This window comes from Neolamprologus brichardi, chromosome 18, assembly GCF_056152115.1.
Source record: "Neolamprologus brichardi isolate AB-2024 chromosome 18, ASM5615211v1, whole genome shotgun sequence".
Classification (NCBI taxonomy): Eukaryota; Metazoa; Chordata; class Actinopteri; order Cichliformes; family Cichlidae; genus Neolamprologus; species Neolamprologus brichardi.
In genome coordinates, this window is record NC_142121.1 from 11,698,683 (window position 1) to 11,710,834 (window position 12,152).

General features: G+C 39.7%; 1 protein-coding gene across 15 annotated transcripts in view; it reads right to left on the minus strand.

Annotated features, from left to right (window-relative positions):
* LOC102779458 (supervillin-like) overlaps window positions 1-12,152 on the minus strand; it is a 44,642-nt gene that overhangs the window by 6,322 nt on the left and 26,168 nt on the right. For 8 of the 15 annotated variants that reach the window (XM_087831354.1, XM_087831361.1, XM_087831355.1 and 5 more), the window contains 18 exons: window positions 10,513-10,590; window positions 9,879-10,026; window positions 9,491-9,586; window positions 8,727-8,807; window positions 8,380-8,557; window positions 8,113-8,291; window positions 7,660-7,815; window positions 6,414-6,550; window positions 5,279-5,426; window positions 5,040-5,185; window positions 3,258-3,433; window positions 2,939-3,086; window positions 2,349-2,640; window positions 1,978-2,129; window positions 1,607-1,712; window positions 957-1,164; window positions 740-873; window positions 410-565 (listed from right to left, as the gene is read on the minus strand). In XM_087831354.1, the coding sequence (XP_087687480.1) occupies window positions 410-565; window positions 740-873; window positions 957-1,164; window positions 1,607-1,712; window positions 1,978-2,129; window positions 2,349-2,640; window positions 2,939-3,086; window positions 3,258-3,433; window positions 5,040-5,185; window positions 5,279-5,426; window positions 6,414-6,550; window positions 7,660-7,815; window positions 8,113-8,291; window positions 8,380-8,557; window positions 8,727-8,807; window positions 9,491-9,586; window positions 9,879-10,026; window positions 10,513-10,590 (2,719 nt within the window). The remainder of the gene's footprint in view (window positions 1-409; window positions 566-739; window positions 874-956; window positions 1,165-1,606; window positions 1,713-1,977; window positions 2,130-2,348; window positions 2,641-2,938; window positions 3,087-3,257; window positions 3,434-5,039; window positions 5,186-5,278; window positions 5,427-6,413; window positions 6,551-7,659; window positions 7,816-8,112; window positions 8,292-8,379; window positions 8,558-8,726; window positions 8,808-9,490; window positions 9,587-9,878; window positions 10,027-10,512; window positions 10,591-12,152) is intronic. The other 7 variants (XM_087831363.1, XM_087831360.1, XM_006792388.3 and 4 more) reach the window with 3 other exon arrangements.

Below are 12,152 nucleotides of genomic sequence, written 5' to 3' on the forward strand. Positions count from 1 at the left end.
CGCACAAACCCTGAATCGTCCAAAAAATGAACAGTAATGAATTGTGGAAATGAATAAAGAATTAAAGCATGGGTGTTTTACAAAACATAAATGCACATACATCAGACAGATATGCTTCACCACTTTTTCTACCTCTAGGAAGGTTCCCTATATCCAATCAGTGGATACTTTATTAGGTATACTCAGCTAGTAGTGGGTTAAACAAGACGCTGAAAACATTCAGAGATTTTGGTCCATATTGATAATAACAGCATCAGACAGTTGCTATAGATTTTAAATGAGGTGGATGGCATGTCTCTCTAAAACACTCCTATTTCCTCACTCGAAGCTTATGGAGCAAGGATGGGTGGAAGCCTTAATTAGAAGAATATAAATCCCCACCCGCCAAATGTTTGTGTTTCAGTCTCACCAGGTTGAGGTGCATTGTACAGATCTTCCTGCAGGAAGGGCAGCGAGCTGACTAGGTCTGGAGCTCTGGACTGGTGGAAAAACTCATTTGCTACAAAATCTCCAGATGTGCTGCTCAGCTGGAAGAGCCGTGGGGTGAAATTGAATTTTCCTGGATCTGACAAACAACAAGATACATCATCCTTCCTCAGATGATGACCAGTGTAGGTGTTTTTTTGAAACAAAAAATCAAACCTGTTACTTCTGATTTCATTCATATATTTTTGATAAACAATTGTTGTTATTGTTAATTCCTAAAAAGAAATAAATATACTGCAGTTTGTGAAAATACCTTGAAGCATGCAGTCATAGGCTTTCCTGTCTTTTCTCCCCAGAGCCTCCCAGAAGCCTGGAGGCTCCACCCCCTCATCACACTCATGGATGGTCACTTTGCTGCTGCTGTGGAGACCTGCTTCCAGAGGACATCTGAAAGCAGCAAAGAGAGAAATTATATTCAATTCTCAGATGAGAGTGTAAAATGAGGAAACACTGTCTTTATAAACACTCACTGCTCCTTTATCTTAAGAGCGGCCGTGTTTCCAACACTGCGGGTGTGCAGCTGCGTTTTGCAGCCGTGCCACAGGTAGATGATGGCCTTGTTGATGTTGAGCAGGATCATGGAGGCTCTAGAGCGAAGGCTGCTGCAGTGACAAGCCACCTCCAGCAGGTGGCCCTCCACCGGCACTTCACCACGCACACAGTAAAGACGCCACTCACCTGATTAGAGCAGGTAAGTGTGAGTGTAGGAAGTTTTTATCCTTAATCCTTAATCAGAAATCCAACATAAATCATATTATAACAACAACAATTTATTTTCTTTATTTAATAACAGTTGGGGGTTTTTTAAACACAAAATTCAAATTAATTGATGATTTAAACAGAAACCTTTTCAGATAAAACTATAATAATGATGTTAAATGGCTGGAAAAGACATGGAAAGATCCAGCAGTATTTTTCTACTCTTTCTTTCTAAATCGAGCCAGAAACTAAAAAAAATATCCAGGACAAATCAGATATACTTCAAATACGTCTTCATCATTAAGGCTTTGAGGAGTCACTGTGTCTGGTTCAGAAAACTGTCAGGGCCCTTCACTGGAAATCTGTAACTGTGATATATAAAGGTAAATAGACTAAAAAACGGAAAAGTCCAAATATTTACTCTGGGTGTTCTCCTCCTCCTCCTCCCTTTTGCCAGCATGGACGATCATTCCTCCATTGAAGCATTGCAGGAAACATGCCGGCTCCTTTCCTTGCTGCACCTGCATCTGTAACACACAGTGGTCAAATTACTCTGTTAAAGTCAAGATTACAAATGTATGCACTATCCCTCTTTCTGTACATGTGCACGTCATAAAGAGAACATTGTGCAAAACGTTCATTCTTAGCCATCTTAATGCCGTCGTAATCTCCCGTGATGAACGATTCAATGGAAGCGGGCTAGTGTGTTACTTCAGTAGCATTTCATAACATCAGCCTTCACTGCAGAGCTGATAATATGTTTTTAAACACTGACTGCCTTGTCTCTTGTACCTGTGCCCCTCTCTCCTCATCCAGCTCCACCGTCATCAGTGCTGACGTCCCCTTCTCGCTGACAGTGGAGTGTCGCCCCTGCCAGAAGAAGTAGCAGCATTTCTCCTTCCCGGGCCCACTGCTCCTTGCCTCTGGGTTCTGCCTGCGACCAACTAGGGCCAAAATACAGAAACAGACAACAAAAGGATCAATAAACCACTATAAAACTACTCTTTTCACTACACAACAAAAAACGTTTACGTCTTTTTGAGTGACGTGGCGTTGTAATGAATTATCAGAGCTCACCTACCTGTTTGTGTGCCATAAAGCACACAAATGCAAAATGTCAAGTAGATCATTTTTACCATGTCAGAATATGACTAGAGACCAACCTGAGGTGCTGACCATGTACTTCCACTTGACCACATATGCGTCCCCCTCGTGGAACTGGCCTATGCTCTGGCGTGGCAGACGGCTGTAATCAAACTCCAGGATGTGCCAAACGTCCACAGAAACTGTGACGATCTCCTGAGTCCTCATGGAGTCCTCTGATTCCACTCGACCGTGGCCACGCCCGACATTCACCCCATCCAAAATCATGGAAACTGATGACTGCAGGACAGGCAGCATTAGGGTGGCATCGTAAGGCCGGCACTCTCGCCTTGGAGCCTCCTGGGAGAAAGATTGCAGACAGGATTAGAATCAAATGAAATGTTAAGATGTGATAGTGAAAACTGAGCCAACAAGCAAAATAAGGCACTTTGACACACTAATGCTTTATACAGCATCTAACCAAAGGCATATCCGCTCTAATTCCTGGTCCCAGTGTGTAATATACTGTTCCTGACAAAATGAACTGAGCCTGAGGCAGCCCAACAAATAAACAGATGGGGAGATAAAGTCGATATATGAGGCTTCTCTGATGTGGATAATCTGTGGAATAAAGCTATTTATCCTCATACAACAAGAGCCTGATTTGCACCTTCTGCTCAGGTACAAGCTCGCAGACTTCCTTTGGCGTTGGGGACTTTACTTCAGTCCAATCCACGAACTTCTCTTTGAATAAGATTGTCTCATTGTGCTCTGTCAGCCTGCCGAATATTGCCCAGTCAGGACGTCCCTGGCCCTTCCTGTGGAGAAGAGCGTGGTTAAAAAAAAAGAGTAAAAGGATGTTAAACTTCATGAAATCAAAAGCCCTTTAAAAACTAAGAAATAAAGTTGATCATTTTGAAACACTAAGCTGTTTTGTTGTTCGATTGAGGCCAGAAGTAAAAATGTGAAGCAGGCATGTGTATTCTCACCTGGGTATGAGTTTGTTGCAGCCTCCAGGGTCCAGAGGGTTCACGTCACAGCACGTGTAGTCAAACGTCCCGTTCCACAGGTGTTTAGCCAGCTGGAAGGCCACCTTCCTTTGGGCCAGAGTCACCTCTTTACCGTGCCACACATACACCTCACTGCCAAAATCAAACACCAAAACCTGCAGCACAGAAAGCACAACAACCACAGACACCCAGTTAGCACTGCTTCAAACTTAATAAACCCCTTTTAAGTTACATATGGAGAAAATCATCTATATTATACGCAATAACACATGTAGTGTTGTTATATAAATCCCAGAAATAAGAAGTAAAATACAAAAAACTCAAAAAACAATCACTGCAAACATGTTTTAACCTCTGTGTACTGTGGTGAGCTATATATAACTCACCACAGTAAATTTTACTAAAGCTTAAAGTTTGCATTTTGAGGAGCACGACTGCTTTGACTGACAGTCACTGAACTGGATTTCTCATATGAATTTGCAGCTTTATTCCCTTTTTTAAAGCATTTTAATGGAAAAATCTAGCAGATTAACAGAGCAGAGAACATCAAACTTATTTTATATCGAGGGCCCTATAAAGCCCACTTTGAACTTAACCAGACCAGTGAAACTCTTCTTTCTGTCAATGTAAAGATGTTTAACTACACATTTAATCCCTGAGATCTGTTAATATGAGAAGTGCAATTTCAACAGTATTACTCGATTGTTCTATGTGATAAAGAAATGCTGTCGTATTAAATGTCTGTCAACAAAATAAATAAATTAATATGTAAAATTATGGGAAAAGTTCTGGTAGCTCATTGACCAGATTATCCTGTAATTATAATGCAGAAAGATTTGTAAATTCATAGAATGAATTGTTTAACTGTGGACCTAGTCTAAAAAAAACCAAAAAACAAAAAGAAGAAGAAATTTTTCTAGTATAAAAAAACCCTTTTCTGCAATTTAATTGTTTATTTTTTACATAATTACTTTGGCGCAGTATGAATAGATGTGGCGGAGGTATTTATCAGTAGAATAATATGTTAACTATGCTGAAAATACAATTAAAAGTCTAAAAAAAATGATGGTCTCCTTCACATTTCCCAAAGCTGCCCAGTGAGCTGGATTAGTGTCTTTGACATTTTGTTTGACACTCTTGCAAGAGACAATCCAAGAAGTGTGTGCATCACTTTAGTGACTGAAACTCTTGCCCCTTTGTATGTTACTTAGTGCAAATTTGCAGGTGTCTGTGCAATATACAGTCGATGCATACAGCTTGCCAACTAAGTGTAAGCTGATAGCTTGACGGTCTCCAAAAATAGTCCTTTCTAGCTCCAGAACGTTAGCATAGGTTCAGTTCTTGTTCTTTAAATTCAGGACAGTGAATCTCCAGCTTCTTTTTATTTTGCATCTCATATAAAGTTTGCATCAGAAATTCTTTCTCTGATCCACCACCACCATTTAGGCTCCAGAGAGTCCATTCATTATCTTTGACCTTCATCTACAGGTCTGCTTCTCATTTCTTTAGAAGAAACTTTTATTTCTTCCATGTAATATTTCTCTTCTGAAATTCAGTGGTTTGCATTCTCGTGTGGCACATGTGACAGAAATGCTGAAAAGTTTCCCATTCGGATGCAAACCGAAAATAAAGCTAAACTGCACCAGTGATGAAATCCTATTTCCTCCCCGTTCATGAAATCTTTCCAAGTTCAGAAAGCGGAAATTCTGCTGAAAAATGAAAAGCAGCTATCAAAATTATAATGAGGCTTTTATAGATCACCTCCTTGGATGTCAGGAGGGAGCTGCGTGGGACCTTCCCCCACTCATCATCATCAGGAACCAGCTTATCATCCTGCAGTCTGAAAATACAGTTGGTTTCCACGATGGCATTCTCAAACTGCTCGTCCTCCTCTGGTGGACCCGCCGCTACAATTAAACATAGTAACCGAAAATGTTAAGATATTATCAACACAAGTGTGTGCAGTGGTTCAAACGCACAGACAAAAGCTTATGTCTTACACTGATATGCCATCTGTCCACCGAGGACTGACCAGAACTCCTGAGTATCTGGACTCTGTGGGTTCACCCCTTCCTCGAAGGTCTGCACCTGGTTCCCCCTGCAGCCCATGTCCTTATTTGTCTGGATGAACGTGGCCAAATCGTTTGCCTGCATTCACGAAAGAAAAATAATCATCTTATCAGCTATTAAATATGATAGATTTCAGTTTCATGGGCTAGATGCAGTTTGAATCTGCATGCATAGAAGTAAACATGGAGGCCAATGAAGTGTAAGCAGATGACAAAGAGGAAACTTTTTAATTCTGTGTGTCGATGTGGAATCTGAGCCTGGAGCGGTGTGGATGTTACATGAATGGTTTCCCTGAAAGAGTTTTCCAAACTTTTAGGATGTGGAGGCTCACTTAACCACTACTGTCAGCATCTCTTAACTTAACAAGGCTCTAGTAGAGAGACACAAAGTTCAGCTCGCTCATCTCCCCGAGACAGAGTTGAGTTATCTTGGTGACGACTGGAGTGGTGTAAATTTTGGGTTACTGTTCAAATTAAGGTCAAATTAAGTGAAAAAAAATCAGACCTGTATCTAACTTAGTAACACATACAGAAGCTGTGTCAATGATGATTAAAAAAAAAGACTAGACATGTGATTTGCTGTTTAAACTGACAAGAATAAAGTAGATCTGAGTCGCATATGAAGAAAAATAAAGAGTAAATGTAGCCATATCCTCACCATGATGTTAATGTAGACAACAAATAAAGTTAGCTTCTGAAATTAATCCATTAATACCCCTCAGAAGTAAGAGGTGAAACTTCATAAGAATGTCAAATATTAAAGTCAACAACAAAAAAAGTCATACTAAAGAGATTTGGCCGACTGTTTCTTGGCTCTTCATGCATAAAATCACAATAAAGTGTGTAAAGATCACAGAGAAGGAAAACAAATGTTTATTAAAAACTGTCTAGACAGATGTCCTTTGGGAAAATGGAGAGGCTGAAAACGTGGAGCACAGATGGGCATATGTGCCAGTGGGTGTGTGCGCAGAGAATGAAAGTTAAATAATCAATGAATCTTTTTTTTTTCAAACACCAGTATGGCTACTGTAGCTCTGACCACACCAGACAGAGTGGTAACACTCACCTTCGCCTTCTCAATAACGTTTGAGAACTCTCCCATCCAAACAAAGCAGTGCTCTGGAGTGACCAACAGGAAACAATCCCCGCTGTTCAGAGACGACGCTCTGGGCTCCACTAGTCTGGTCTGAACATGACGACGACCTGCAAGAAATATGAAGCCACTTTAATTATTTTTTTCCGTAGATTTATCATAGATGTTCTGCTTGAGGCAAAACTTTGAGTATTTTACAAGGACAGATGGAAACGACAATTTGTGTGACCCTTGTTTTCTTATTGGTGGATTATCACAGGAGCAAAAGCCTGACTACACGATGAGATGACCAAATCAACATATGAAAAACAGACTTATTATTCACAGATAGCTCTGTTGATCATTAAAAAGCAGATTACAGCCTTTAAAAAAGATTCTGTTTTTTATACAGCAATTTCCCCTTTTGTTTGTTGCTGTACATACAGAACTCAATATTTTATTATAATTGTATTATTTATTTATTATTCGAGGCATGACCACTTTGACTTTCTTGAGGCTACCAACCTAGGAGCCTACAGCAAGATGTCTGCTTCACCTCAATCACTTCATGTTTAAATCACTGAACTGAATACTGTGAAACATTAAAATTAGGGGTGTGGTTGCCACAGCAGGTGGTGGTGCTGACACAGCTGAGAGCTATCTGCTAATTTAACCCTCTCAGTGCCTTTTGAAGCCTTATTAATACAATTACATTCAATTGCTGAAATTGAAGAGTTTTCAAGGAAAGTCTAGGATTTATTAGCAGATTCCATGTTTGTGACACGCAGTTACACAGTTTATGGATGCAGTTTATGATGCAACAATATGACTTTCATATAGAACACTAACTGCAGTATGAACGTAAACATTAACAGCCAGTTTCTGAAAACTAAAGGTAGTTTTGGCTGCTCGTTTTTTCCCCAAGGAGAGGGCTTCCCATATTTGATATGGCACAGCTGTTACACCAGATTCGTCTCTCCCATTTATTCAGATTTGGGATCAGCACAAGGCTGGGTTTGTGTCTTCTCCTGATCTTCAACTGGGTAAAGCAAATGTGTTAACCACTACCCCACGGTGCCGCTAGACCTAGTTTTAGACTAAAGGAAGAATGAATGAAGCTCTCATTTAAAAGGCTCTAGTCCAAGATTATGTTTATTCCATGTCTGGGAGCTGGAAATGACACAGCATTAAACAATGGTAGACAGGTTAAGACAAACACACAATATAAGCGAGTTTTCACCTTTGATCTGCATCAGCATGATGTTCTTGTACGGCACAGCGCTGTTGTTAGACATCTGCTCTGAGACGTTGACGCTGCGCAGACTCACATTGCTGAAGTTTTCTTTACTGGCCAGACCTGCCAGAGCAGCCTCGGAGTATTCTGAGGTTTTATTCACTGAAATGAGAAAATACACACTTTATAAAAACAATACGGGCCTACTGGGCTAAAAATTAATAAATAAATAACATAACTGCTTCATTAAACACTAAAGTAACAAAATCCCTGCAGAAAAAACGTCTGTATAAGTGGGTCACGCTAATTTGCAGAGGTTAAAAATGGATGTAGTTGGCTCCAAACAGCAATAATGTTTCCAATTTTGCTGTTGTTGCTTTTTTTATTACAAACAATAACAGAGGGGCTCGATTAAGTCTTCTGTTCTACAAACTTCTAAACACAGAGTAATGTTCTTACTCTGCGTCTTCTCGGATTTCATTCTCTTGCTTTCCAACTGTGCCACGTTAAGTCTCTGCTCTGTGTACTCATGTCGGATGTCCTCTCGAGCTGCCAGCATCTTCAGAGGGTTTTTAGATGACTGAACGTTTCTAGAAGGACGAACTGAGCGCTTGTGCTGCACCATGGCTGAAGTCAGCCTAGTCAGGAAGAAAAAATGAGTATGAGTACAATGGAAATTAATTACCAAGAGGCCGATAATGTATAATTAGAAGCTTTTTTTCTTACTTGGGAGCCTGGGAGCCAAATATGCTGTCAAAATCCTCGCTGATGTCAATCCTGGTGGGCATGCGTGGAAATTCAGCGACACGCCTGTAAAACTTGGAGAAGATCTCATCATCCAGCTTCATCACTTCCTTCACGGCCTTCTCAGTCACTGTTATCGTGGTTTCCTGCAAACCTGCCACTGAAAAAGAAAAAACAGTTTAAAATAATAAGGATGCAATCTATACAGATTCTTTGAAGGTAACACCGCAGAGTAAGGTGTTGATATTTTTGGGGGACTGGCACTAAAAATGCTTTTAAAATGAAATATATTCCTAAGCTGAGGTCAAAGTCACTGCGGATGTACTTACCTTTGCTATTCAAGCGCCCCAAGAAGCTCTCCAACTTGTCAAGCTTCTTATCTGACTCCATGTCCGGCCTCGCCTCAATTTCTGGAAGACATAATTCAAGTTTTAAAACAACAGCTGTGATTAAGATTGAGGTACTCTCATTACGTTCGTTTCTATCCCTGTATTTATCTGGACTGCTTTTACATTATTCACAGTTCAAAATGATCCTTATTTATCATATACTGGGCCTTGGCATAGTCTCTTAGTTCTTCCTCTGTTTACAAGCTGTTTTAGTGTCTCTCCCTTTAAGCCAACGCTCTTCTGCTATTTGCATACAAAAATTGTGAACAGTAGGTAGGTGAGGCTGTTGTGTTCACAGGATTACCTGCTCTCACTGATATTCTGGACAAATAGCAAACCTAGAATAGTCTAAAGCTTCTGTCTCATACCTGTACATAAACTGGCCTACTTATTTGAAACTTTGGCCATATTCAATATGAGGATCCACCAAGTTATTTTAAAGTTATAGTTGACAGAAAATAAAGAAAAACATATCAGGACCCCTTAAAATTTTCTTAAAGTAATTAAATTAAACACACAAGTTCATCCAGCTTTTTTGTGTTTTGTGCCGTTATTACTGTTTTTAAGTTATTAGCTGATATTTTTTTATGAACTTTATGAATTATTTTTAAATCCATCAGCTTCGGTGAACTGCAAACTAGTTTTTAAAAGCTCTGACAGCGATTTCTCTGGGGTGACAGTGATGACTTGCAAATCTATCTCACCCTCTTGTGGCTTGTTGACAGCTGGCGTGCTGCTCTTCAGCTTGGTGGAGACAGGCGACAGTATTGGGCTGATAACGGAGGAGGAGGCTGCCAGGCCTGCAGACACATAGACACAAATTTAGAGCAAGCGACATAACTACTACATGAACCTGCTCACAATAAGGTCTTTGGATTTTTCTTTAATGCCTATGAAAAAAAGACTCTGCATTTGGCATTTTTGGCACCGGAAGCCAAGTGCATCTCTACATTTCGACAGCCGGTGTCACCAACTAAGTCAATGCAGATTTGTAAATAGCACTAGAGTCCAAATAAATCCATTTTTCGGGTGTATACTGTTGCTTCAAAGTCTTTTTCTATAGCATTTTTAAACACCACCCCAGACACCCACCTTTCTTGACCATACGTGCAGCCACTGTGTACTGGGTGGAGTCATTAGCTGCTCCTTTGCCCTTTGCCTTCCAAGCATCCTCACGAGTTGAAATCATCTGCTTCCTCTCCTCAATGGTCATCTGGGCTTCAATTTCCTCCCCCGTCTTCTGCACAGACATGTCAAATTATCAGATTAGGAATGATTATTAGGTTAAAGTGTCAAGCCCTGCATGAAAAGCAATCATCTCTACACAATGAAGCTAACTGTTAGTCTTCAATTCAATCTATTTCCAGCCATGTAGGACTTGTTTTTAATAAGATTAAAACATAAAACAAATACATGGAAGAACTGCATGACCTCTGTAGCTCCAATTCACTGCTTTGTTCCCAAAGGCGCAATTATTCATGTAGTAACAGTATCAAACCAAGCAGTTATAAAAAGATTGGATGCATTCGAGCATGCTGGGTGCATTGCTATATATAGTCTACTGTATTCCTCAGTGGAAGTGATGGCTGTACACTCGTGTTGGCGTAACCAAATCAATTTCAATAACGCAGAAAGTGCTCAACACATGAGTAGCTGCAGACCAAGCAAGAACGATAAGACTCCAGTACATGCTGCCTGTTTGAGCATGCTAGGCGCATGACCTTACCTGACTATGATGGTCAATATACTGACACTTTTGGCCAAGGGAGATAGTAGGAGAAAAGGTAGAGGAGAAGACAGGCTCCTGAGGATGTAGTAGTGGGTGGAAAATTGAAAGACAGGAAAGGAAACGAGGGAAAAACGATGAACACAGAGGATGACAAACGATGGATGCAAAGGAAAGAAGACCAAAGCCAGAAATCGGGACTGCAGTTTGACTATTAAACAGTAAACATGACGCTAATTTAATTGTACCTTTAAAACATGCCGGTTTTAAATATTCATTATTCATTTAAGAAATGACAAAAGCCTTTCAAAAGAATTAAGGAAGTTTCACTGTCTCTAAATAAAACACTCCAAAATAAAGAATGCACTTACTTTTGTTAAAGGTTGCTGAATGCATTTATGTTTACTGTTAGTAACAAGGCAGCAAATTGCAAAAGCCACTTCGCCCAGGAGAAAATTACATTACCTGTGCAATGAAAACGTAAAGCTTAAAGGAACCCCGTCTCTTTCAATCTCATGGGTCTTAACATGTTGCCTGTTCACACTGTCAAACATGTGTGGCATATTTTTACTGGTTAAAAGTTGAAAATATTTAACACATATTTTGATCTGCGATGTAAACTGGTTGCACTCCATATTAGAAGCATCATAAAATGTTAAAGTGCTGCTTTTGGTTGCAATTTCCAGTAAAAAGGAAACACGTAGAATTAGTTTTCAAAGCCTTTCTGTTGCTAGGAAGAGGAGAAAGAGGGAGGAAAGTGCTTGTGCACAAAGACAAAGCATTTGATGCATTTAGTCAACTGAACGATCTGCTGATCATAAAACCAAACACTGTGTCTACATTTTTCTCGCACAAGCAGTCTAACTGGCCTCAGATAACGACCAAAAATAGATGCTGTCTTGCTGCTGCTGCTGCTGCTGCTGGATTTGTACTGCAGCACTTGCTTTTGTTTTTCTAAGGTTTTTAATGTGCGTAACAGTGGTTTCTTCATTGTTAAATGTTGTTATACTTGTTTGACAGTTGCCACAAGACACAAATAGAATTTCCAAAAGGGCAACAAACATTAAATACAAATTATTGCTAATGGAATTGATCGAGAAAATCAGAATATATAAAACTGCCGTCTTCTAGATCGGCAAAGAGGAGCTATGCTGCACAAACACAGATATTTCCGTATTCTCTTCGTATCGCCTCTGTGAACATCATCATTGTGATATACAGTTTGACTAAAACCCATTATGTTTTCTTCTTTGCTTTCCTTGTTAAACTATTTTCAGGTTTAAATAAAAAAGGTTGAATATCAAACATGTCCATGTCATAGAAGGAAACAAAAATTGCAACCAAACACTACAATCTTAACAACAATGGTGACTACGAGTTGCGGGAATTATTTTAAAATTTTACAACAAAATACAAAACTATAAAAGACATTCACAGTGTATTTTATTTCAGACTCAAAAAATATAATAAGCCACATATCTTCATACCAGGGTTGGTTAAATATAATATATTGGCATTTAAAGCAGTTTCTTAGCCAACCTGTGGAGATGTGACTTTTGCAAAGTGAACTCGTGATTGCTCATCAAATGCTACAGTATTTCTGAGCATGAGCACTTAACTTAAGAAGTGCTTAATTAAAA